Raw genomic sequence first — 24,730 nt, forward strand, 5'->3', positions numbered from 1 at the left:
GGCTGCGCGGCGCTGCGTTGGCTTTCCGATAGGCCGCCCCGCTGTGCGCCCACCGAGTGATGAGTTGGCCATCACAGGAGCGCAAGGGCCTGCAGCAACTGATGTGCTGCTCATTGGGCTTCTCGTGTTTGGGCGTGCAGGCCGTCCGAATCCAGCATAGCCTGTGTCGCTGGCTGTCTTAAAGCCCTCTCGCCCTCCGTCTTCCATCCGCTCGTCTCCCTTCCTCCTTTTTCGCCCTCACTATCTTATCGATCCCCTCCTACCGCTACCACTGGCACTGCGTATAACCCTCCCCTGGATTGCATTGCTGCTCAGGAGTCGAATCATAAATACAGAATACCAGGCCCCCGTCCTGCTCAATTAACGTTGGTTATTTCTTTCCACCCTGGCCCTCCCATGACAAACATGCGTACGGTAGGGTGCTAACTGTGTACCAAGACCACGGCATTTACACACCTGGCTGATATAACCCTCCTGGAACACTTCTTTTTGGTCTATTGGCCTCTGGTCTCAACATCCTACCTACCTGGTTTAATATATTATATATTTGGTCACGCAACTCCCTCCCGCTCGCCTCGACATGGCTCTGTCCCTCAACTGTGACGAGCTCAACTCGGTGCTTTCCTCCTCCAGGGAAGCGTTCTGGCAACAACATTCACATCTCCCCGAACCACAACGACAACAACTCTGGAGTCAACAATTGGAGCCGTTCATGGCCACCCCGAATCAACAAGCCAACTACACTCACGTCAAAGGATCGGAATCCACCGAGTCCCCAGGTCTTTCTGGGAAACACGGCCGTGGAACCATGAGTCACAAATTTACATCTGGACGCCCGGCAAGCAAACGACGAGCTACCGTAGGTTATCCGATTTCTTGGTCAAAAATTCCCCCCGTACGTCTTCTCTAGACAACTGGGATTAACATGAAGAATATAGAGCCAGGAGCCCGCTTTGGAATCGTCCAGCTGCTGCAGACCCCTCCCACAGCACTCAGTCTCTTCGCCTTCACGGATCCCACGGTACTCACCGCCTCTGTCACGGACTGGCAACTCTTCTCCCGAGACCAACGTGCTCTTGCCCACTACCACGATCCAACCATCCAGCATCTCGGTACCTGGCCTGCCATACTTCATCCCAACGTCGACTGCATCGAATTCCCCGGTCTTTGGACTCGACCTTCTTGAACTGAACCAGGAGCTGCACAGTTATACGCCTGAACTGTACCATCAGAATTTTTTGGATAGCGCTACCGGTTCTCCCCTCATCGGTGCATCGGTTGCTGGAACCCCAAACCCGACACCTGACCAAACCACCGTCTCGCAGACTACACAGCAAAACAAGGTCGTTTCTACTGGTCCGGATTGCGTCGTATCTAGCTCATCTGGCTGTGGCACTGAGATGAATCGTAGTTTTACTACAGACTCATTGTGTGGAGGAATGAACATGATCAGGTTCGGCTCGAACAGATCCGTTTCCAACAATCTGGAGTTTCCAGATCAGTCATCTGCAAATTTCTTTGCACCGTCATTACAGCAAGACAATGACACCAACTGCCCCCTTTCCTTCTTGCCCACTACCCAATCCCCATCTGATAGTAACATGACTCATGTTCAATTTTCTCAGTCCTTGCCCGAGTACGGGCCTGGCTACTTTCCTCATTCCATTTCCAACTCTCGCACACGCTCTTCCTCTTCTTTGAATTCCTCGTCGTCGGCTTCATCTACTGAGATGAAGCCTTCTCTGTCGAGCGAGAGTCAAGAATCCTCTCGCTCGAGTCACTCAAGGGCCCTGCGGAGGACACATGAGCAGATCATGCTAGGTACACGAAAGATTGCGCCTAAGGCTGCTGAAAAACAAGGTATTCAGTCCACAGTGACTGAGCACCGGAAGATTAAGATTCCGGCGGCTGACGGCCGATCGCGCGAAGTCGCTGTGATACCTAAAGCTTCGGTTCACCGACCAGCTCGTCAAAAGACATACTGCACCATGTGTAACGAGCAGCCTGAAGGCTTTCACGGCGAACATGAACTCAGAAGACACATCGATCGCTCTCACTCTAAGATTCGCAAAGTTTGGATCTGCGTCGATATATCACCAGACAAGAAATTTCTTGCCAATTGCAAAGCCTGCCGAAATCAAAAGCGGTACGGCGCCAACTATAATGCAGCTGCTCACTTGCGTCGCACACATTTCAATCCCTGCCAACGTGGTCGTGGGGGGCGAGGCAAGGACAGCGAGAAACGTGGTGGAAAAGGTGGTGGCACCCACCCACCAATGGAAGTCCTTAAGCATTGGATGGTGCAACAAGATGAGATCGTTTTGGACAAACCTTCAGCCATTACCAACCCAACAAATGAAGCTGTAGGCGTCGCAAAACCACAAATCCCACGCCGCGCCTCCAACGCTAGCCATCACAGCACCAGCGACAGCGAATGTGGTAGTACCATCGCAGCAGTGAACGATAGTTTTACAACCGTCGCTGATGAACATCAGTTGACCGCCGCTGCTCTCGCTACTAAATTCAATCCTTGCACGACTTCTATCGACCCATCTGACTTTGAGCTTTCGCCTCAGATGCCCTTCACCCTCGACGACTTTACTGGTGCCCCAGCTCCATTTGAATGGAGCGAGGGTAGCCACCCGACGACTCTCACAGGAGGGTATCTCCCAATGGGTCAGAGTATTATGAATACTTATGACACATCGTTCTATCATTAATTGCGTTACAGACGATCAGCCAGTCAATGCTGATCTGGTCGTCTGGCTGTTTTGCCAGTCATGCCGTAGAGCGTTTGATCTACCATGACTTGAGTTTAATCTTTCTTCAACGTGTCCTTGTTAACTTCTTATCTCATGTTATTGCCTTAAATATTTTGTTTAATCTCTTTTTTTATTTCCGCTGGATGGAGATTGTCACATATCTCCACCGATCGTTGGTTGTTTGATATTTTGGGGTGATCACTGGCTACAGTGCAGTGGAACATTCTCACAGTTTCCTATTTTTTCAGGCTTAAGTTTCAGGATTCATCTTCTCATAGCTGTTTATTACTCGTTTTGTGTGTCGAGACTCTTCGTATTCTCTTCAATTTCTTCCTATGCCTGCTATAATATTTATATTATATTGACCGTCATCTCTAGCTATCTACCATTCGGTATACGGCTGGGATTCTCCTTTTTTTCTCTCTCTCATTACTTTTTCGACGATGTTTCTTCTTCGATGATCTGTATGAAACAAGATTTATATATATAATATAATGAACAACTAGCTTATGAATCTGAGCGCCTCGCAAAAAGCCTTCCCGTCCTATTACAGAAGCCACCCGTTCAGACTATGGCCATGCCGCTGCCTATCATCAATAGATAAAGTTGTCAATGCATGGCTATGGAGCATATCTGAACCCTGAAAGTGTATTTATCTTCAGCGGCTATCCCGTTGCTGCATCGAAGAACTTGCAGGACCGGCGGTATAGCTCCATCAGGCATGAAGAACCCTGCATTCGTCAGGAAGCAGTGCATGATGGAATGATGTAGATGGCGAAAGGAAGACGCTAACAAGGGAGTCATGCGTAGCAGGTAAGGGTCGTCTCTGTACGTAATTGGGCAGCACTTCCTCAATAAGACCCTTGTCTGGCGGTAACTGTAGGGAAGTCGACTGGGTTAAATATAGCTTCCAATCACCGTGCACGATCATGCAAGCCAAGCCCAGGCTCCACTAATTTTCGTACGATGCGGTTTTTTCATTGGTCCGCTTAAGTTTATGCTTGTGGGAAGGTTCCATAGAAAGTGGGAAGGCTCTGGCCAATAGGAAGGAGGTTTCATGCACTGTCCATCACACGCTAAACTCGCTTTGGTATAGACGACGGTCGAAGTTGCTCGATTCTCAGGTAGTCGAAAGTCTGCGAACCGCCCAAGATGGCCAGGCAAGGATGGTTGGTGGCGATGGATGCATATAACTTTCCTATTGATGCATGAGACCGACTGTCCCGCCGGGTGGTCGCCCAGGCGTGCGTACTACATATATGCAACTGGCTAGCGCACTACTCTTCCTTTCTCCAACACCTTCACTTCGCTCTTCGCAGTTCCTTCCTGTTGATCAGGCCATTAAACAACTACATTCTTTGTAATTTTTTATTTCTATCGCGCTGGTCGCACTAATACATACATTGATACCCGGGGCATCTTTCCTCTCATTTACCTTGTCTATACTTAATATAACGGCAGCACTGTTGATCAGTATGTCTACCTCTAATATGTCCTTACCATTCCACTTCGCCCAAAAGGACTCGAGGTCCCCCGCGGCAGTGCCGCAACGGAGGATCAGCTTTGACGACCTTTATGATGCTACGGATGAGTCGACAGACGATTCAGATGCAGACGGCTGCCCCTCCTTGTCTAGCCACGGCGATACCCGGTCCAGCACCGCTTCTTATACTCTCTCAGCAAACCGAATGTCGACAGGAACAGATCGCGAGGGAGGGCGCCGAAACAGATATCCTGTTCTAAGGATCCCGCCGCCGAATTTTAATACCATTCACCACCAACACAAAAATTCGCCCGTACCACCTACCCCGCCCCCGAAAATTCCTCTTTCGCCTTTGGTCCTTTCTCGCCTTTCTGGGATTGTCCCTGCTCTCTATGCGCCTCCATCATTGGCGGGCAGCGCGGCATCTGAGAGACCATCAACACTCAGCGCACCGCAAACCCCAGACTTGGCTGCCGTGCCAGATGTCGATTGGGACGAACAGCACCTTCGTGTCCAGTCAGACTCTGAGGGAGCAGGGGATCCCAGGTCAGCAAGTTCTGATATGAGCCCTCAAATCGACATTCAGCTTGAACAACCCGAGGATTGGAGCTTGGTGCTGGACAGCTTCCCACAAATCCCAAACAGTCACCCCGCTGGCCGGGTTCAAGAAAGTGACGATGAGGGGGAGTATGAAAGCGAGCCATCGCTGGAAGGCGTCCAGCTGTCTTCTGCAGCCATGGAGACACTTCAATATATCCGAGTCCCCGGAGAGGATAGTAATACTTCGTCTGCGTCATCAGTCAACGATGCATCGGAAATGAACCAACTTACCGGATTTACTGATGCCCGCCCAAAGAGTATGAACGACGCTGCCTGTGCTTCTGCGAGTTCTTCATCCTCTTTCACAAGTCTGAGCATTCCATCCCCTGGTGGCTTCTTTTCATCCCTTGACCGGCAGGCTCGGCGGACTTGGAGTTTGGTCCCTAGCAATAATGTCCCGACATCTGCGATTGCCGAAAAGTTCTATGATCTGCCCTGGAATGCCCGTGCACAGGGTAACGTCATTGAACAGGTAGTAGAGTATAGGAACGGCTACGCCGATGATGACGACGACGACGCTACTGAGGGCCCTCCAACTGCTAAGAGGATAATTGGTTCTGCACCACAGACTGCACGAAAGGTTCCCGAGGAGCTTTCCGAGTTGATCCTGAAACTCGACACCGAGGACAGGAAGCCGGTCGACCCCATCGAGTATGATGAATCTTACGAGGAAGGCTTACAGTCTCGCGCAATGGAAAGCCTCGATCGTACCAGTACATGGCTGGTGGCACAAACTCAATATATGTCCGCCCTGAGCGACACGAACCCCGTCAATAGCCCGAAGGATACACCAGTGACTCCCGTCGGCGATAACACGGCCGCTGAGTCGGACATTGCGCCCACCACCACCACCAAAACGGTTCGATTCCTTGATACTATCCCCGAGGAAGCCACAGAGAGTCTTTCGGGGCCTTCCACTCCGCTCCCACCGCTTCCAGTTGCAATGAACTCTATTTTCTACCGTGGATTCCAGCATTTTATGCGAACGAGAGGCAAACATAGCAACATGGATACCTTTCTCCATAGCAACTTCCGCTATGAGGCTCTTCAGGTTTCGCGCATAACCATGCGAGAGAAACATGTAGATACCCTTGCAGGCAAATACGAACTCAGCAACCCCGTTCGTCCACCGTATAAGGGCCCGTTCTCGCAGGCTCCCCGAAACTCAGTCCTGCCTCAGATTATTGCGGATAAAAAGATGTATAACGACGTGGAGAAGGAGCAAGACGCTCTAATCCAGGTCAAGAATTCGCTCTGGGTTATCGATGCATTCAAGTTTATCAATGGTGGCCGCCTCATCCCTAGTCCTGCTGCTAAGCGCCTTGCAAAGGCAACTCTACCCCTGGGTAGCCCTCGATGTTCTGGCAAACGCAGAATTAGAGTCCTCGACTTGGGAGGCCAGTCATCCTGCGAGTGGTCCTGGTTTATTGCAAGGGAGTACCCCAACGTCAAAGTCTACACGGTTGTTACCAAGAAACAGTCCGTTGATATGGCAATTCAAGGCCCACCAAACCACCAATGTGTTTTGGCCCAGAGTCTTTGGAAACTTCCGTTCCCAGACAACCACTTCGACCTCATCTCTGCCCGGACTCTCCACATGTTGCTTCAGTCTACTCGCCGCGTGTCAATCAACGGAGAAAAGGTTGACGAGTTTGAGCTTTGCTTGCAAGAATGTTTCCGATGTTTAAAACCAAAAGGGTATCTGGAATTTTTCCTCATGGACTCCGACATCGTTCGTGCCGGTCCTTATAATTCCGCCACCTCCGTAGAGTTTGGATTCAACTTGAAAACTCGCGGCTATGATCCCAATCCCACCAAAACGTTCCTGTGGAAGCTGAAGAAGTCAAACTTCAGCGCTATTAAGCGTGCATGGCTATTTATGCCAATGGGCGCGGCGCCTAGTGACGATTCTCAGGTTCCTGGCAGCAGGAATCCCAACAACTATGGGGGAATGGGAAGCACCGCCGACGTTGCTAACATCACGGGCCTTCTGGCAGGATGGATGTGGGAGCAATGGGTGTTGAAGTTGCAGATGGAGATGGGTCGTGATGAGAAGAGGTTGTTGGAGGAGATGAGTGGCGTGTTTGAAGAGGGCCGCAAGTCCGGTGCAGGATGGAGATGCTTGAGTGGTTGGGCTATGAAGCCACCGCGTTCCTCTTAATAATGAAGCGGATACTCAATCGATCGTTGTGTACCTCCTTTCTCGCCATTCCTAGGCCGTAGTCATCTCTTTTCTTTTGTTGGGATAGATGGGTTTTTGATCTCCATTCCTTGATATCATTTTCCTTCATGTATCATCGTTTTGGTTAGCTAGTAATGATCCCTTCAATAATCAAGTACCCTGTATATAACCCGCACCCACTCCCATATTTGCAATATCCGTGTACAACGTGTGTAAGAATGAGTTGAACTGGAACGAAGTCGTCGCCTTAAACGATGAGCTTAGTAAGCTTAAACTTCACGTGACATGTTATCAACGGCGGAAGTTCAGGCTCGAAAAGATACAAGCGACAACAAGACGAGGCAGGGCAATCAATGGTTCATGCGTATTACTTGACTGACTTAAACTGGGCGCTATAGCCTCTTACTTTTCCACTCCATCACCAACGAAAACAGTCTTACTGGTAAAATGTTGTTTTTTAGGTGAGCCGTCTATGTTCTTGCTATCGTGGATAGGTGATCTTCACTTTGCGACAGTCGCCCACGACCACTTACTATGAGCCGAACTACGCTGACAATAACCTCACAAGCTTCTTCAAAACCCTTACAAACCGCACCGTGACTATTGAGCTGAAAAACGATATCCGGATCCGTGGTACTCTGAAAAGCGTGGATCAATACTTAAACATCAAGCTCGACGATATTGAAGTTCTCGACCTAAACGAGTACCCACATCTCTCCAGCGTTAAGAATGTCTTTATCCGAGGGAGCGTGGTGAGATATATTGTGCTGCCACAGGCTGAGGTTGATACCGGCTTACTAGAAGATGCAACAAGAAGAGGTACGATTTACCCCCGCCTTCTCTATTTACGGAAGATAGGGTCGCTAATGGTCCATATAGAAGCGGCAAACCAGGCGAATAAAGCGCGGTAAACCCGACGAGGACAAGGAATTTAAAACTGAACGGGAAAGAGAGGATTGGGCCGAAGGGGGGATTCTTAAAATGATGAAGATGTCGCCCCGCTGGACGTACACTACGAATAGCCAGCAAATTGGTCACAAGTGTTGGACCCATGTTATGCCTCCGCTTGGGGGTACAGATAGACCGCCTCTAGGGTCCTTCACCTCTGCCTGGTTTATATCTACATGATAGACCAGTAATAGGGTTACTAAAACCCTCTGTTAATGAGATAATACGTCATGCCAACGCTAATTTATCCATGATATGTAGGCGGATAACAATGATTCCATGCCTATCAAGTGTCTTGGACGGTAGTTGAACTGCGAATCCGTAATATACGTAACCAGGCAATATTAACACCAAGCTGCCCTCGCCTCGCTCGTGGAATCATAGCCACTATAGACGCCAAGCAAGGCTAAATGGGATTTTGTGCACGTGACATCGCGCCTCGCGTTTTGATCTCGCGCTTCGAAATCGATAAGACATTTCACGGCTCACTCACCGTCACATCTGGTCATGAAGCCTTAGAGGAGAGATTATGAGAGCCTTCTCTCTCTCGGGGCACCCAATCTTAGTCCCTATTCCCTAAACTATTTCTAATATCCACTATGCCTCCAACTCTGACATCGCCGTTCTTTGGCTCAAACAATCAAACAGCCAAAAGGTCCTCTCCCTTGTCTACAGCGAAAAATAAGCCAGCCCCAAAGCGAAATGGAAGCATTTTGAGCTTTTTCAAGAAGTCGGACTCGCCACCTAAGCCAACTCAGCCGCGAATTACAGAGTATGGAGTGAGGAGTCGGAGCAACCTGCCAACAGGGCGTGCACGCCCTAGTCTCGTGGACGACGCTACTTCGGGCTTGTTTTTCGAAGACGAAGAGTCTCACAGTTCGGCAGTTGACATACAAGCGAATGACCCTTCCTATCCTAGTGAAAAGCCTGAGCTCCCGGATACTCTTTGGCACTCGCCACCTAGCTGCCCCGCAAACACATATGAGAAGGATGACAGGTATAATGAGAGCCCTGGTGCCGTGAAAAGGCGGAGGACAGGCTCCAAAGTTGCAGAACTGGACTCAACAGAAGTGGGAAACACCCTGACTACTACGGATGATGATGTAAACGAACCGCTATCGGGACAAGCACCCAGACGAACGGACGCGGTCTCATCATCAAAGTCTCTCAAAAATTGCCATGGCCCATTTCTAGATGAATCCGATAGCGAAGGTGATACAGAATCACCTTTATGCACTGAGATGAGCGAATCGAAACTAGGAGTGGCTCCCATCAAAGGTCAGAATGTTTCACCGTCTACCCCACACTCTGCAACCCGTTGTTTGCCAGCCATGGAATTGATAGAGGACGAAGACTCCAGTGGTGCTAGCTGCCAGGCAGACGACAGCTTGGAAAGAGAAGGGAATGAAATTAACTTGAGCGCTAGGGCTTTAAAGGAGCAAGAACTATACCTACTACCCAACGGAGAGAGATGTGAGGATGAGGGGCCGGCGTTATCTGAGGATGAAGTGGCCGTGTGTCCAATCTGTCAGGCTAGTTTAGCCGGCCTAACCGATACAGTAAGTCCCATTTGAAGTCCATAAAAGAATATGTTTATATTAATACTGATTTAGGAAGCATCTTTGCATGTGAATAACTGTCTTGACGGGAATCCTACTGCCGTAGTCGCTACAGTAAAAGATATCCAAGCCACTCGGTCACCTACGGATATACCACCAAGGATGAAACGAAGAGAAGCATCCCGACCTGGGCAAAAAAACCCTTTTACTCCTGATTCAGCCACGTCGTCCACGTCTGCATTTGCTAAAATTATGTCGGCGAATGAAGAAGATACCGCTTGGGGTGTAGCAGCCGCTAATGAAGAAGCATCCAGAGGGAAGCAATCCTACGAGCGCACTTGTCCCTTCTACAAAATACTCCCGGGGTTTTCTATTACTGTAGACGCGTTTAAATACGGCGCTGTTGAAGGATGCAATGCCTATTTCCTTAGCCACTACCATAGCGATCACTATGGAGGGCTTACGTCGTCCTGGTCACACGGCCCCATTTATTGCAGCAGGGTCACCGCCAATCTCATCAAACAACAGATCAAAGTAAATCCGGACATGGTTGTTGAACTTGAATTCGAAAAACGAACCGAGATACCCCGGACTGATGGAGTTGCTGTTACAATGATAACCGCTAATCATTGCCCAGGTAGTTCTCTTTTCCTCTTTGAGAAACGGATAGGGAACGGAAAGGGCGAAAGGATGCATCGGATCCTTCACTGTGGTGATTTCCGAGCGTCTTCGGCACACGTAAACCACCCTCTCCTTCGACCGGACACCGAGGATCCACATACTGGGCAGTCAGTTCAGCAAAGGATTGATGTCTGCTATTTAGATACGACGTATCTTAATCCTAAATACGCGTTCCCGTTTCAGCAGGATGTCATCGATGCATGTGCGCAAATGTGTGCAGGATTGAACGAGGGCCACCCTGACTCTTTCGAAATAGGAAATGGGTTAGCTGTCTCCGAGCCCATGACTTCCTTTCTGAAGAAAAGCCGGGGCTCGGCCCGAATTTCTGCGGAAGACCCACATGGTCGCGGCAAATTGCTTGTGGTTATTGGAACATACAGTATAGGCAAAGAACGTATGTGTTTAGGCGTTGCTCGTGCTTTGAAGTCGAAGATATATGTTTCGTTAAACAAGAAGCGGATATGCGACTGTTTAGAGGACGATGAGCTTTCTAGCCTCCTCACCACCGACCCGCTGGAGGCCCAAGTCCATATGCACAGCCTGATGGATATGCGCTCGGAAACACTTACTGAATACCTAAATTCCCTCAAGTCTCATTTTTCAAGGATCGTTGGCATCCGACCCACAGGTTGGAGCTACCGTCCACGTGGAGGAACACGGACCGACAATCCTACCGTCTCATCGGTCCTGCACTCGGAGTCATGGAAGCCGCGATTTTCCGTTAACGACCTTGTTCCACAACGTGGCAGCACCAGGGAGGCTGCATGCTTTAGCGTTCCGTATAGCGAGCATAGTTCATTCCGTGAGCTTACGATGTTTTGCTGCGCATTACGGACATCACGCATCATTCCCACGGTAAACGTGGGAAGTTCTAAGACTCGCGAGAAGATGAAGTTTTGGATAGACAAATGGGAGGTAGAGAGAAGGAAAAATGGACTATTTAAAATTGAAGATGGCGCCATACGGTGGTAACCAGGCCATAGCTATCCCAAATGATCATATTTTGAGCATATATATCTTGCTATCAAGAAGCACTAAACCTTTGTTAATTTATGCTATGTACATATTTTCCTTGACATGCCGTGTCGTTTCGTATATACATGAATTCGGTCAGCTCTAGGAATCTATTGAATCCATAAGGAGCGTTATATATAGTCCATCCATTCCATCATTTACTTCTTGATTCAACCAAGGTGGAAGCCACCAGTAGCCCGTTTCTGGAAAAATTGTTTGGGGTCAACCGCACGTCTGACAGCCAGGGCTTTATCTCTTGTTGCTTGAGATATGCGGCCCCAGAAGTCTTGACAGGCGTTCAGATCGTTCAAATAAAGAGGAGTATATGCGCTTGGTAGCTTTCCTTCTTGCGTGAACTGGTCTATCATCTGCCGCTGGCCAGTATAGTATCGGCGGGCCCCGTCTTCGACTATAGAGTCAGATGCAGAGTTGTTATATGATACAGCTATCTGCAGGAGCATGTAGTCATACTTCGGGTCGAAGCCCACAACGTCCTATTTGTGCGCTCAGGTTAGCACACAATGCTCATAATGCACCGGCTTTTTCTTTGGCTGTAGTAAAAATTTAGACTTACACCTCCTGACTCTTTGGCTTTCGTGGTGATTGAACGTGGCAATGGCTGGAGAGCCAGCGAGCTCGCCATCCCAGGAACGCTAGTCAAGCTATCGGTGATGTTGTTCCAGTGGTCGATGAAGGATTGGAAAACCGCAGGGCCATTTGGACCAGTCGGATGAACGCTCGTTTCGGCACCGATAGCGAATCTTTTGCCGTGAGTGATGAATTGATCATTCGCAAGCATCAGGCTGTGGTAACTCTGTTTCTTGGTCAAGTTTCGGATAGCTGGGACCTGGGTGAAGTTGCGGAATACATCGTCTGGGGGGGTAGGCCCATTATAGGTCAAGAATATAACCCATAACAGCGAAGGGTTGCGATTTATAGTCCCGATAATTGAGGCCTTGTCGTCGGTGTTGTATTCTGCAAAGTCTCTTATGGCCTGTGTGAGTTCATGGCTGTAGTTCCCGCTATAAAACATTGTTCCACCCCAGATCTTAATTTGTCAAGTTAGTCAGTCGTTGTATATATAAAGACGGTCTTTTGCATGGATAAGGGGTATATACCTCCGGATCTTGCGGGTGTGTTTTAACCGTAAATGCTGTAACGATTCCAAAATTGCCAGAGCCGCCTTTCATGACGGCATAAAGATCTGTATATACTGTTAGGACAAGGGCTCTTGATCTGCACCGATGATCCATTGCCACTTACCAGGGTTCGATGTAGCATTTGCATTTACGATGGTTGCATTTGCAAGGACTACCTCAAAGTTCACAACGTTGTTTGCTGCCCAACCATACTGGCTGCTGAGGAAACTCAAGCCACCTGCAATATCGTCAGCTAATAGTTACGGAAACAAAGTCGATATGATTGAGAAACGGACTGACCTCCTAGAAGAAGACCGCCAACACCAATTCCCCCCAGACGACCACCCACGACGACTTGGCCCTTGTCTTTCAATCCACCCACGGCCTCTTCCCACTTCAGACCTGGTCCAAGGACGGCAGTTTGGGACTGCTCATTGTAGGTTATCTGCTTCAGGTTCCTCGTCGAGATCAAAACACCGTCCTCTATACTGGAGAAAAGGGTATTGGGGGAATGTCCGCCTGACTTGATAGCAAAACGAGTCGTGTTTGATTCCCGAATTGCTGCAACGGCTCGCGCCATATCCTGAGCGTTCTTCGGAGCTATGATGCAGTCTGGTCGTAGACTGCTACATGCCGTTGACCAGTAGTTAATCTGTTCGGTCTCATAGTCACTGGTTGTAGGTAGGTCTACCTCCACTCCCTGGGCCAGGAGCTTCAGACATAACCGGTTATTCGCAAATGAAGCAGCCACAGATGTAGCACCTAGGAGGGCCAATGCAGCTTTGAGGGTGATTGAATGCATCTTGTTTGGGTATCTTTTCTTAATTTCTCAGGCCATGGACGAAGTGGTTATATATATAACCGGTCCATTTGCAGGCTAAGGATGTTGGCGCTCATTTTATCTCTCACCCCCAGCATGATCTCACATTGCTCCCGATCCTTACTCTCCAGCATCTCGCGACGTATCTGGTGATATCTAGCTAGCTTCTTCTGGGAAATGCAGTACAGGGGGCAGGGATAAAGCGAGAAATGGACCTTTAAAGTACGGACCCGCCTCCTATTGCAGAGACCAACCACGCCATCCGGGATATAAACAGGGAATGTTTTGTTTCTAGAAAGGATCCATACGAAAGCGAATCTAAGATCCGCCCGGCCGCTTTGGTCTGGAATATGGAAAGGCCGCATACATGGCTTGGTGCGGTTGCAAGCTGCTTTCCCTGACCATGTCCCTGGGTGCAATTTAGAAACCAACCCCTGGCCTTACATGGGAATGACAGCTTCCGTCTATGGCATGTTTGAGCATCTCAGCTCATTTCGTAGGGTGCAGAAGTAATAAGACATATCGACTCTATCCCATACCAGCATCACCGGATCTCCTATTCCCTGCAACGGCCCAGCGCACTGAGGACCGGAGCAATCGAGGGCCCACGCCTGAAAATTGGGCATCGGGGGAGGTGCTAAATTCGTACCCCAACCCTGGCTACGATTGAAGGGCCATGACTGCATGGGTTACGGCATCTCAGCCGTTAGTCTGAGGTCGAACCCTGGGGCTCCAAGGGAAGGGTGAGGAGTGTTGCATTATTTTCCTCCGTACTCCGTAAGCGCTTTGTCGTTCCGGACGTTTAAGTTCACGCCGTCGCGATATTTGGCTCCTCGAAGGGCTTCAATCCACATGTGCAAACGGGCTTATCATGCATAACAAGGCTACGACCCGGAGTCAAGAGGATAAGGGCGTGGCTTCGAACGGCGTATTTATTGAATGCTACTCAATTCTGGCAGTGAATTCACCGTCTTTCTAGGCCGGGATTCATGTGATTGGGCTAATCCCTCGCCTGGATCAAGCCTTGCCAACTAGTTATCGAATTGGGATGATATCTCGAAGCCCGTCCTCGTGGCAGAACTAAGCGACCCTGCATGCATGCACTTATATAGTCCGGAGTACAGAGTAATACCACACGGGCAAGCGTGCCTATCATCGCTGTATTCTGAGAAGCGCCGTTTCCATCCACAGCTTGGCGTACTGCTTGTGCAGCCACTCGACATATGAAGGCATGGGAGACTTGCTGGTCGTTCCTAGGCCCTGGAAGAGTACAGATTTCAGAGCAAACTCGGCAATGCCTTGTTCCGGTTTTGCAGTGGCGGAGATCTCAAATAGCCCGTCGCTCTCCCTCACCCCTTGCTTCATGGGAGAGTCGCCGCAGCGGAAGACGATCCGTGTTGGCGTATGTTCGAGCACCTCGAAGTGGTCCGTCACCTGAGTCCCGGTAGGATATGTCGATAATCGTAACTGCGAAGTGGTCCAGAGCTGGTGAGCAGTCTCTGGCCTTTCGTATCTGTGGGCAAGAATGGCCCGTTGAACCGTGTATCCTTTGACCCATCATCAGCTTCAATGGATATATCTTTTTTTTTCTTCATGCATATCTCGCTACTCTGTACTCTGTAGCTTGCATATAACACAAGTCAGTGGAAGCTCGCTTACCCAGGCCTCCCCAGACGCTGGCACAGAATGCATCGACTAGTCTGCCATCTTGCGAACGGAGCATCTCGTCAATGGACGAAAGAGGAACTCGCTTCACACAGACGTCACGCACGCTCGGATTATTGGACGGGTTGTATTTGCGTAAGTGCGCCGAGAGGGCGACATAGTCGTTTGAAGGGAGAGGGAGGACGGCAGAGTCCTTGGTGAAGAACCAGAATTCTCCCGCGCCTATCGAGGTGTAGACGCCGAGCTTGAAGATGCCTCGAGATAACCCCATCGTTTATAGATTCGTTATGTTGCAGCTTTCAACCATCAGCTCTCCACTTCAAGACTTCCAAAATCTTCCCGCTTGCTAGCCGAAGTATTCTTCTTCTGGTGGTGGCGGAATCCAGCCCGAGAAACCAGCCGGCCTTTACTAGTTAACGAGTTAGCTAAATATAACTAGCTAGCGACCAACCTAATCACCAAGCGATAAACCCCAACATCGAACATTATCAGGAATGCGTTCCATAGAGGGCACTCCTCGCTTCGTCAAGGGAGCGACCAGAACGCTGGCTGGATGGAGTTTATGCAATTACTCTAGCCAGCCCATTCGCGTTACCATGTACCACGTAGGCGAGGGCCCTGGAGTTCAGAGCTGTGAAGTACCATGGAGTGATCTATATACTGGACAGCGGCTACCAGCTGAGAGAAGAGATATCCAAATACCAGTCCCTCTGAAGTTCTATCCATCAAACGGAATACATAATGTCGCTTCCCAAGAACCCCATCACAGCAGAGCTCATCGAGACTCTGAAATCCCAGGTCAAGTCATCTGAGATCCTGATACCGTCATCCGCCGGATATGCAGAGGCCATAGCACGTTGGTCCGAAGCAGCTGTTAAATCCGCTGTAAGGAAACAAATACGATTCCGCATGCTCTTTGTTAGACACAGAGCAGCGAACCGTTGCCAGGACGCTGACTGAAATATACCATTAGGGCGCAGTTCTGCTTGCTGCTAATGCTGAAGATATCAGCCAGGCCGTTCGACTTGCTCAGCAGAACAACGTCGATCTAGCAGTGAGAGGAGGCGGACATTCCGTGGCCGGAGCTAGCTCATCTGATGGCGGACTGGTCATAGACTTGTCTCGTATGCGAAAGGTTACAGTTGACGAAGAGCACAAGACGATCACGGCCCAGGGTGGCTGTCTGTGGGCTGATGTCGATGAGGCTGGTGGCAAGCACGGTTTAGCTACCGTCGGAGGCACTGTGAATCATACAGGTGTTGGCGGCCTTACCCTCGGCGGAGGTTATGGGTTGCTAACCCCCAAGTATGGTCTGGTTGTCGACAATCTGCTATCCGCAACTATGGTCCTTGCCGATGGACGAATTGTGAAAACGTCTGCTACTGAGGAACCAGACCTGTTCTGGGCAGTACGCGGTGCAGGCCACAATTTCGGTGTTGCCGTTGAATTCACATATCAGGCCTATGACCAAGTAGACCAGGTTTTTGCTGGTATCCTCGGCTTTCAGCCGGAGAAGCTGGAGGCCATTATTGGTGTCCTCAACGACGGACTTGACCACCCCGACGAGGACTCAACCGCCGTTTGCGTTCTCACAACGCAACCTACTAACGCCACCCCAATGGTATGCACTGTTCTCTTCCATCGCGGGCCTGAGAAGAGCGGACGAGAGGCATTCAAAGGTCTATACTCTCTTGATCCCATCATGGACCATGTCAAGATGATTCCATACCCCACCGTTAATTCCCTAGCAAACCCAATGGCAACCCATGGAGGCAGGCGAAACATCCAGGGCCTCTTTTTCTCCCACCCAATGAGACCTGCCTTTGCACGAAGCGTCATGGACATGTACACGGAGAAAATGGCGGCGGACCCAGGTATGATGGGCACGGCTGTACTGCTTGAATTCTTCGATATGAGGAAATGTGCCTCAGTACCGATGGAAGCTACAGCATGCTCTAACAGAGGAATGACTCTTAACGGGATATTGTCGAGTAGATGGTGCGACGAAGCAAGCGATGCTGCCAACCGTCAATGGGGTCGAGATATGCAACAGCTGTTTATAAAAGAGATGGAGCGAAAACCCGCTCAGTTGACTGACGAGGTGCCGATGTATATCAACTATTCCAGTCGTAAGTTCACCTCCCTTTCTTCTAGCTAATGGTTTTCGTCCACTTTTTTCGCGGTTTAAGTCATATGGTAGGCAACTGACGGTGTGTGCGATCATAGCGGGCGAGTCATTTTCACAGATGTATGGCGTTCATACCGAAAGACTGCGATGTCTCAAAGGAAGATATGACCCTACTGGCGTCTTTGGCAAGATGTGTCCTATTCTTCCTGAAGACCAAAAATCCAATTAGTCAATGGAAGGACTCTAGGGGGAAACTGATCATGGTGGTTAGTGGGTAACACATGTAATGAAATCTCAACTCAATGATTATCTCCCTTATTCGAGAAAAGCTCCGAGCTTGTGCCTGGGGTGCTAAGACAGTGGCACTGATTACAATATGGTATCCGGTTGTCCAGGCAATGGATAGGCCTAAGAATAAAACTAAGGACAAAACTTAACGACGAGTCCAAGGACAGGGCTAAGAATAGATCTAAGGGCAAGTCTAAGGATAGATCTAAGAGTAAGACTAAGTAAGAATGGACTTAAAGATTTAACGAGAAGTCTAAGGGTAAGCATATTAACATATACAACGGTATCCAGATACAGATATAGGGGCAGGCCAAAAATAGTCAAGTAGTGGTTAGTTAGTAAGAAATGTAAGCCAGTTAGTAGATCAATAGTTATGTATGCTAAGTTGTAGGCATCACGGTAGTAGGCTAACACACATATAGTGTATAACGGAGGAGGCTTCGTTTCCTTATTATATCACTAGTATAGAAGCGTGGTTATGAACAGCTCCGTTCCTTGGTTGAACATCGACTCTGCCATCATCGACATTCTGGTACCACAATATCAAAACTGGTAACTTACGTCACTTACGTTCCAAGAAAAAGGGTAAGCCTATATATATAACGATGGTTGCCAGGCCTATCTGGAATATCAGAGCATGCTATTCAATGCTAATCCAAATACTGTGCAAGGCTATCAGAAGTGGCAGTAACAAATATTTACGGTTTTCCTTAATATGGCCTCATTGATTCTATTTCTTTTATTTCCTCTATTTATTTTAACTGGTCTATGGCTTAAAATGCCCCTATCCCTTTACCGGAATTTTCTGCGTCGTCGTCGCAGCCATCGCAATTCTCAGCATAATGCAGCCCACAGCCACCTCTATAAACTACCAGCGGAACTACTAAGCACTGTATGTCAGAATCTGGACTCTACGGATACCTCGATCGCCCTAGCATTCACCTGCGCTCGATTCTATTACTCCGATGCTCTTAAAGATGTCATGTCAAGTAAGGAGCTACGGTTTAAGGGCCTCTGTATGCTTGAACTTAACCGAGAGGTAAAGGGGTATTGTTGTCGAGGATGTCTCAAGATACACCCTTCCTCTGCGGCCTTCTCTAAGGACGAACTAAAAAAGCCGCCGTCAGAGCGTTACTGCCTAATAACCAAAAAATGCATTAGAATTGGAATACACAATGAGTTCAGCTTTGCCGAAATCCAGGAGCTGGTATCAAGAGGAAAGGGGATTCGACAAGATAGTAACTGGTTTATAAAGCTATTTTCTTCGCCCGAGATCACTATAACATATCCTATTCTTATATTTCCCAGGGGAACATCTGTTACTGATAAAGGATATAAAGCCTTGTGTGGAAAGCTCAACTACCCACTGTGCCGACATATGCGCATGAATACATGTCAGGTCATTCGTCTGTTTTATCCAGGGTCAGAACCTGCGGTTCGCTGGGGATGGCGATGGCCCGATGAAAACCACGGGAGTGTCGGTGAATATCTTCAATGTAGACGCTGCAAAACGAGGGTATCCCTGGGGGTCTTTAGAAGTGATTTTCCTGGCCATCCTAGCCAAGAATGGTGTGCAGTCAACGTTAGTCGATCGATTGGAAGGCTCTATTCTCCATTAGAGTCTTCCTGGCTTGAACAGACCTACTCTTCCAAACACCATCTGTTGGACAAGTATTGCAGAGTGACAGACGACTGGTTTCGAGCCTTTTGGGGGGATTATTCTACTCGGCCTGACCAAGTGAAGGATGCTTTCGACTTTTTATACGAGTATGAGTATCGTCGACCACTTCTACCATTCATTAATGGTTATCACTTTGCCCCAATCTCGCCTGTCTCGCCCTCAACTTTATCTTCCTGGATAGAGACATTAGGCGTAAGAGCCTGGCTGTTTGCAAGCGGGCTTATTTCCGAAAAGACGCACAGAAAATACGGGCCTCCGCATACATTACATATTTCAATATTGTCTGGGCCAATACCAAAGCAACAGGGATGAGGACTAGTGACGAGGAGCAACCCTATATGTATTTGCGTGTTTGGGCCTGAGTTGACACGGGGACAGGAGCAGAAGCAGAAGCAGAAGCAGAAGCAGAAGTGGAGGAGGAAGAATGCCTGCAGGCTGTGCCAGTCTCACTCTGGAGAGGCACGCTGGACTAGCAGTATTCTCTTTGCGGCTCCTAGAATGAATATAGCAGATACATCAAGGCAATGATGTGTTGTTATAAGTCTTTCCCGGCCGCATGTTGTTTGAGATTTTAATATTGTATTCTTATACAGTCTCTTCTCATCACTAGTTTGATATTCAGCGTCACTGAATCAGTTCAAAGAATGCAAACGCGGAATAGTTATTCCGCTGTAATATGAATAGACGCCGCTGCCGCAGTGGCTATTTCAATCAACTTCAAAGATGTGGAAACCGTATCGGCTCCTCCATAACCACGAAGACAGCATTCGTCAACCTCGTCAACCTCGGCGAGTGTATGGGTATAGAATAGTAGTTTGAAGAAAGAGGGCAGAAGAGTATAGGAGAAACGAAGAAAGGAGAGAAGTACTGGAGTGGATAGGGCTAAGCTGACTCAGCATATATAAATCACGTGTCCATAGAAACACCCTGCAATTGCCGAGAATGCTGACATAACTATCCACTTTCGACTCCGTTCTCACTTATCTAGGGCGCGGGATCTTGTTATCGCAACCCGTCCTGTTCGCAATAATGGAGCATGGCCATCGGAGATGCATCGAGTCGAGCTTTTATACAGTGCAGGAGAGAGACGTGTCGCGGTCCACTGTCTGGTGGGAGAGCAGACTTGATATCACGTGATATACGGCCGGCATTTTAACGTCGGTACTTTGACGCCGACAGCGAGGTACAATAGACGAAAGAGTATATAAACTAGGGCACTATTGACCGTGTAATCATATTCTGAGCCTGTTTATTGCTCACACTACCAGGTGACGAACGGTGGAAGTGAAAGCTGCCGACTCTCCGGTAGTATATACAAGCACTCACACTCACCAGTGACGTATAGATGTATAACCGTGGTGAGAAGCACATCCGCCTCATCCGGCCGGGCTTTGCTGAAGATATAACGCCGTTCTATGTATCTCTGCAATCATGTTAGATGTCCTTGTCCGTCTATACCGCCATGGAGCAGACAGCTGGCACCACGACCAAGCTGCTGGCCCAGCTGCCGGTCCAGTGATGCAAGCCATCTCACTCTACCCATAAGCACGCCCCTCCATGAACATGCCCGGACCGTGTATGGAACAGTGATGGCGAGCTCGAGCCGTCTAATTCTTCCGACAGCTCCCAGGGAAGATGCATGACATCCCTACATTGCAGCAGCTCGGAGCATCACCCGGCCTATGGGAGGCTGGCTATTGCAATGCCCCGGGCCAGCCGTGGGGGCCTGCTTGTCTAAAATATCCGGTAACCTCTCCTAACTATCCATAGACGAGAGAGCTGAGAGTAAGCAAAGCTAAGAGTGTTTTGCCCTATGCAAGGAAAGAGAGAGAGAGCTCGAAGGCCGCAGCTAGCCGAGGGACGCCGTGGCGCTGCGTATAGCTTATAACTGAAGAGGCCGTCCCACCGTCCACCAGTCCACACATAAATTACTTCCTCCTCCTCTTCCTCTTCTCCCTCCCTCTCTTCTTACTCTCCATCTCATCCATATCGTCTTTGCTTCCTCCTGTCTGCACCGTTGTTGTGCTGCCTCCACCTGCGAGAAGCTACCCTCGGCTATCGCCGGCCCTGCCGCTGACGTCACCCAAAAAAGTGCCTGCGATAAGGAAAGTCACGTGGAGATAAGCAGATATGTTGCTTGCTCCGGTTGTCGAGAACTTCTCGCTCGTCCTCGCGGGACAGGTCTTCCTGCTCATCGTGGGCGTCCTGGTAGGCTATATCTGTATCTATACTGAGTGGCCGTGACTAACGATGGTCTGACAGCTCGTTGGATACTGCGCTTATAACAAATTCCTGCACCCGCTACGGTCGTTTCCCGGTCCCTTCTTGGCCTCCGTCACACCCCTCGTCCAGCTCTATCATGGACTCAATGGCGACCGTCATCTCTGGCTCGTCGAGATGCACGAGAAATACGGTACCCACGTCCGCGTAGCCCCCAACTTCATCTCCATCAACACCGTCCAGGGTCTCCACGACATCTACGGCCACGGCAAGAAGGTCAAGAAGTCAAACTTCTACAACTCCTTCCCCGCCATAAAGGGAGTCTACAATACCCACAATGCCATCGACAAGACCATCCACGGCCGCAAGAGACGTGTGCTCAGCCAGGCTTTCTCGGAGCATGCTCTCAAGGGAATGGAGGATGTCATGCTTACGAACGTCCGTCAGTTTTGTGATATCATGGGCGGTGACGCTGCCGGTTTGGAATCCGATAGAGTCGTCAACGAGAAGGGTGTTGCCGTGAGGAACATGGCTGATTGGTTTGCCTACCTGACCTACGATGTCATGGGTGAGCTATGTTTCGGAAAGAGTTACGGCATGTTGATCGAGCGTGGACGAAGAGACGTCATCGCTCTCGTCGACCGAGCTGCTTTCAGGCACTACGTCGTACGTATTGACTAAACTCTTCTACATGCTGATATATATATGCTAATTTATTTATAGTGCGGCTTGTGGATGCCCCTTGATAGCTGGAAACTGGATCAAATCTTCATCCGCAAACTGACCAACGACCGATGGAACTTCATCATGAACTCCCGTGTCGAGGCAACCCAGCGTGCCAAAGAACGAACCATGGCCGGCCACGAAGCCAAGAAGGACTTCTTCTACTACCTCCTCAACGCCAAAGACCCTGAGACCGGCAAGGGACTCGCCACCCCCGAACTCTGGAGTGAGAGCAACGTCCTCATGATCGCCGGAACAGACACCACCTCCACCGGCCTCACAGCTACCATCTTTTACCTCGTCCGCAACCCAACCGCGTTGGAGAAACTAAAGAAGGAAATCCGCGCCAACTTCACTGATGTCGAAGATATCGTCACTGGCTCCAAGCTCAATGACATGACTTACCTCAAGGCCTGTATCGATGAAGCCATGCGTCTCGCTCCCGCTGTCCCCGGAGCTATCCCCCGTGAAGTCCTACCAGGTGGCATCGAAGTCGACGGTGTCTTCCTACCGGGCGGAACCGACTGCGGAACCCCATGCTATGCCATCCACAGACATCCAGATTACTACCGCGAGCCAACCAAATTTATCCCCGAGCGCTGGATCGAAGGCGCCATGTGCCAGGCCGACAGCGGAATGTGGGTGTCTACCAAGGACTCTGTCGAAGTTGCCCGACGAGCCTTCTGCCCATTCAGCATCGGCCCCCGTGGCTGTATCGGAAAGGGCATGGCTTTGATGGAGATGCGTCTTACCATTGCCCGCATGATGTTCCTTTTCGACATCGAGCTTGCCGACCACACCGGTGAAGATGCCAATGGCCACCTCGCCATGGTCGACCACTTTACCAGCCAGAAGACTGGACCAAACATCATTATCCGAAAGCGCCAATAGGGGTCGTTTCATGTAAGTATAACGAGATAAAATGGGTAAGGTAGGCTAGGGCAAGGTTGATGGATTTTTTTTATATATATGATGATGTTGATGACCTGTGCCTATTATGGCACCTTCTATACACTTACTTCACACCTCACATACCACGCAGTGGAGTACTTGGGCGAGGCGAAGCAGCTCTTGTTGGACTAGAGTGAAGTCTAGGATTCACAGAAGCAAAAGCAGCTGTTGTTTTGTTTTGTTTAGATAAATGCCCAGGAAGCGAGTTCCATATATCATGCATGTATGTATTATGTTGCTTTTCATATTCTCTGGAAGATGGATGGATCACAGCACCATGATATCTTTACTTATATATATGTGAAATACGATATGAGTTGATAAACTAGGTGTTCGAGAGAACTTGAAACTGCCTATAAACATCTGGTTAAAGCAAGGTTTGCGTTTGCCAGGAGTTTGGGAGCTGGGAGGCCTTGGCAGTTACACCCGAGCCCGGAAGTCTTGGCGGCCACATTGTGGTTGTTAAACGAAAAAGAGAGCACCTCAGCTCACGTACTACATAACACTTAGTAGGAACATCTTCATCGAAGAAACCATGATGGATACTTACTAGGAGCATTGAGATATTTTCATGGCAGATTATTCCTGGCCACCAGTGCTTGTGAAGAAAACCTCAACGCGAGGGTTACTACTGATGTGCGTCGTATCCTGTCTGATGGAGGGCTACAGTCGCTTCGTGCCAGCCCGAAAACGAATCAGTGATGTACATCAGGTTTAGAAATGACAAATCAGCATCCGCTCCAATTAGTTACGTTCATATTCCTTTCAACAGGAAGACCAGTGTCACTCCTGCTCCGAGGCTACTGCTACACGTACGATGCAGACGGCAGCCATGGCGCTTCTAGGTATAAACGAGGATACCTTATTATCGTGTCAATGATTATCAATATCTAACTTAACCTTTGCATGTCTAGTGAAACTCTTAATATACCCCTTTGCATGAACTGTTCCATCCGTCCGAAATTCGTAGGATTAAAAAGCTATCGACATCAGTCTAAAATGAAGCTATACGAAAACAGGGTTCAACGGTTTTTGACCACTGGAGCTAATCCACGCTAGGGCCAGGAAGATTGATACCCCGACATATCGAAGCGCAGGCCTGTGAAGAGCACGAGAAAGAGGAAGCAAATGTTATTGAGCCGCTTCCAGGCTGGGCCTAATACGCCTGCCTGAAGACACCCTTGAGAACGGGCGAGAATAAGTCACCGATGAGAATCAAGCTTCAACTCCGGCGGAAGTCTGTTAGGTCCAGGCCATCGGATCGTGCCAAACCCCGAGACAAGCGTGAGCCTGGGGAGAGCAGAGAATAGGCTGGCCAAGCACGCCAGATCAGGAGCAACCTTGTGAATTTGGGGTAGAAAAATAAATCGGCCGAACGGCTTCCTCGTCTCAAAGTGAATCAAGGTCTCAAAGAGGATGATGGACAAGCCAGGGTTGCAGAACTGAAGGATGTTGGTGATCAACGAGTAAGGTCAGCTACGTCAAGCATCAAGCGCTGCTCGCGACAAGGGTGTTGAACAAGTCAATCCTATAGCTGAACCAGACTCACAAGCACAAACAGACGACCGAGGATACAAAAAACACGATAACGAGGCTTTGTTGAGCTAGACTAATCTGGCAAACGTATATGCAAGAGTGTAGAGTCAGTCAAAAACTCCCGTGTTAGGCAGCATTCGTGCGCCTGACTGTGAAAATAAAGAAAAACCGACCCAGCTTGGTAGCTACGTGCGCAGAAATCTAGTTTGTCCAGCCAAGAACTAACTGCCAATGTGGGTGGTATTCGGGCCAAACCACTGTATATGGCTATCTTTCCGGAGTACCAGTCTTCTTACAACATCGACCGCATCGAGAAGTGCCGTCTCAAAACTTACTGCACCTCGACATAT

General features: G+C 49.2%; 7 protein-coding genes across 7 annotated transcripts; 5 read left to right on the forward strand and 2 right to left on the reverse strand.

Moving 5' to 3' along the window:
• Positions 1–580: 580 nt before the first annotated feature.
• Positions 581–2,720, forward strand: GIQ15_04623 (key lime pathogenicity protein; the record flags this gene model as incomplete). The annotated part of the gene is made up of 2 exons (XM_033552040.1): positions 581–859; positions 939–2,720. 2 exons carry the CDS (start codon positions 581–583, stop codon positions 2,718–2,720), a joined length of 2,061 nt encoding a protein of 686 aa, XP_033405770.1.
• Positions 2,721–4,252: 1,532 nt separating this feature from the next.
• On the forward strand, positions 4,253–7,938 carry GIQ15_04624 (uncharacterized protein; the record flags this gene model as incomplete). Its single annotated transcript, XM_033552041.1, has 4 exons — positions 4,253–6,950; positions 7,426–7,469; positions 7,522–7,846; positions 7,907–7,938. 4 exons carry the CDS (start codon positions 4,253–4,255, stop codon positions 7,936–7,938), a joined length of 3,099 nt encoding a protein of 1,032 aa, XP_033405771.1.
• Positions 7,939–8,574: 636 nt separating this feature from the next.
• Positions 8,575–11,187, forward strand: GIQ15_04625 (DNA cross-link repair protein pso2/snm1; the record flags this gene model as incomplete). The annotated part of the gene is made up of 2 exons (XM_033552042.1): positions 8,575–9,534; positions 9,589–11,187. 2 exons carry the CDS (start codon positions 8,575–8,577, stop codon positions 11,185–11,187), a joined length of 2,559 nt encoding a protein of 852 aa, XP_033405772.1.
• Positions 11,188–11,399: 212 nt separating this feature from the next.
• GIQ15_04626 (uncharacterized protein) lies at positions 11,400–13,170 on the reverse strand (the record flags this gene model as incomplete). The annotated part of the gene is made up of 5 exons (XM_033552043.1): positions 11,400–11,723; positions 11,804–12,277; positions 12,348–12,433; positions 12,493–12,606; positions 12,669–13,170. The coding sequence occupies 5 exons, from the start codon at positions 13,168–13,170 to the stop codon at positions 11,400–11,402; spliced, it is 1,500 nt and encodes a 499-aa protein (XP_033405773.1).
• A 1,170-nt stretch (positions 13,171–14,340) lies between these two features.
• Positions 14,341–15,124, reverse strand: GIQ15_04627 (uncharacterized protein; the record flags this gene model as incomplete). The annotated part of the gene is made up of 2 exons (XM_033552044.1): positions 14,341–14,735; positions 14,848–15,124. The coding sequence occupies 2 exons, from the start codon at positions 15,122–15,124 to the stop codon at positions 14,341–14,343; spliced, it is 672 nt and encodes a 223-aa protein (XP_033405774.1).
• A 470-nt stretch (positions 15,125–15,594) lies between these two features.
• Positions 15,595–17,011, forward strand: GIQ15_04628 (uncharacterized protein; the record flags this gene model as incomplete). The annotated part of the gene is made up of 2 exons (XM_033552045.1): positions 15,595–15,738; positions 15,827–17,011. The coding sequence occupies 2 exons, from the start codon at positions 15,595–15,597 to the stop codon at positions 17,009–17,011; spliced, it is 1,329 nt and encodes a 442-aa protein (XP_033405775.1).
• A 4,069-nt stretch (positions 17,012–21,080) lies between these two features.
• GIQ15_04629 (benzoate 4-monooxygenase cytochrome P450) lies at positions 21,081–22,784 on the forward strand (the record flags this gene model as incomplete). Its single annotated transcript, XM_033552046.1, has 3 exons — positions 21,081–21,158; positions 21,213–21,836; positions 21,894–22,784. The coding sequence occupies 3 exons, from the start codon at positions 21,081–21,083 to the stop codon at positions 22,782–22,784; spliced, it is 1,593 nt and encodes a 530-aa protein (XP_033405776.1).
• Positions 22,785–24,730: the final 1,946 nt, after the last annotated feature.

The sequence above is a fragment of the Arthroderma uncinatum genome, assembly GCF_011692745.1.
Source record: "Arthroderma uncinatum strain CBS 119779 chromosome Unknown scaffold3, whole genome shotgun sequence".
NCBI classification, from domain to species: Eukaryota; Fungi; Ascomycota; class Eurotiomycetes; order Onygenales; family Arthrodermataceae; genus Arthroderma; species Arthroderma uncinatum.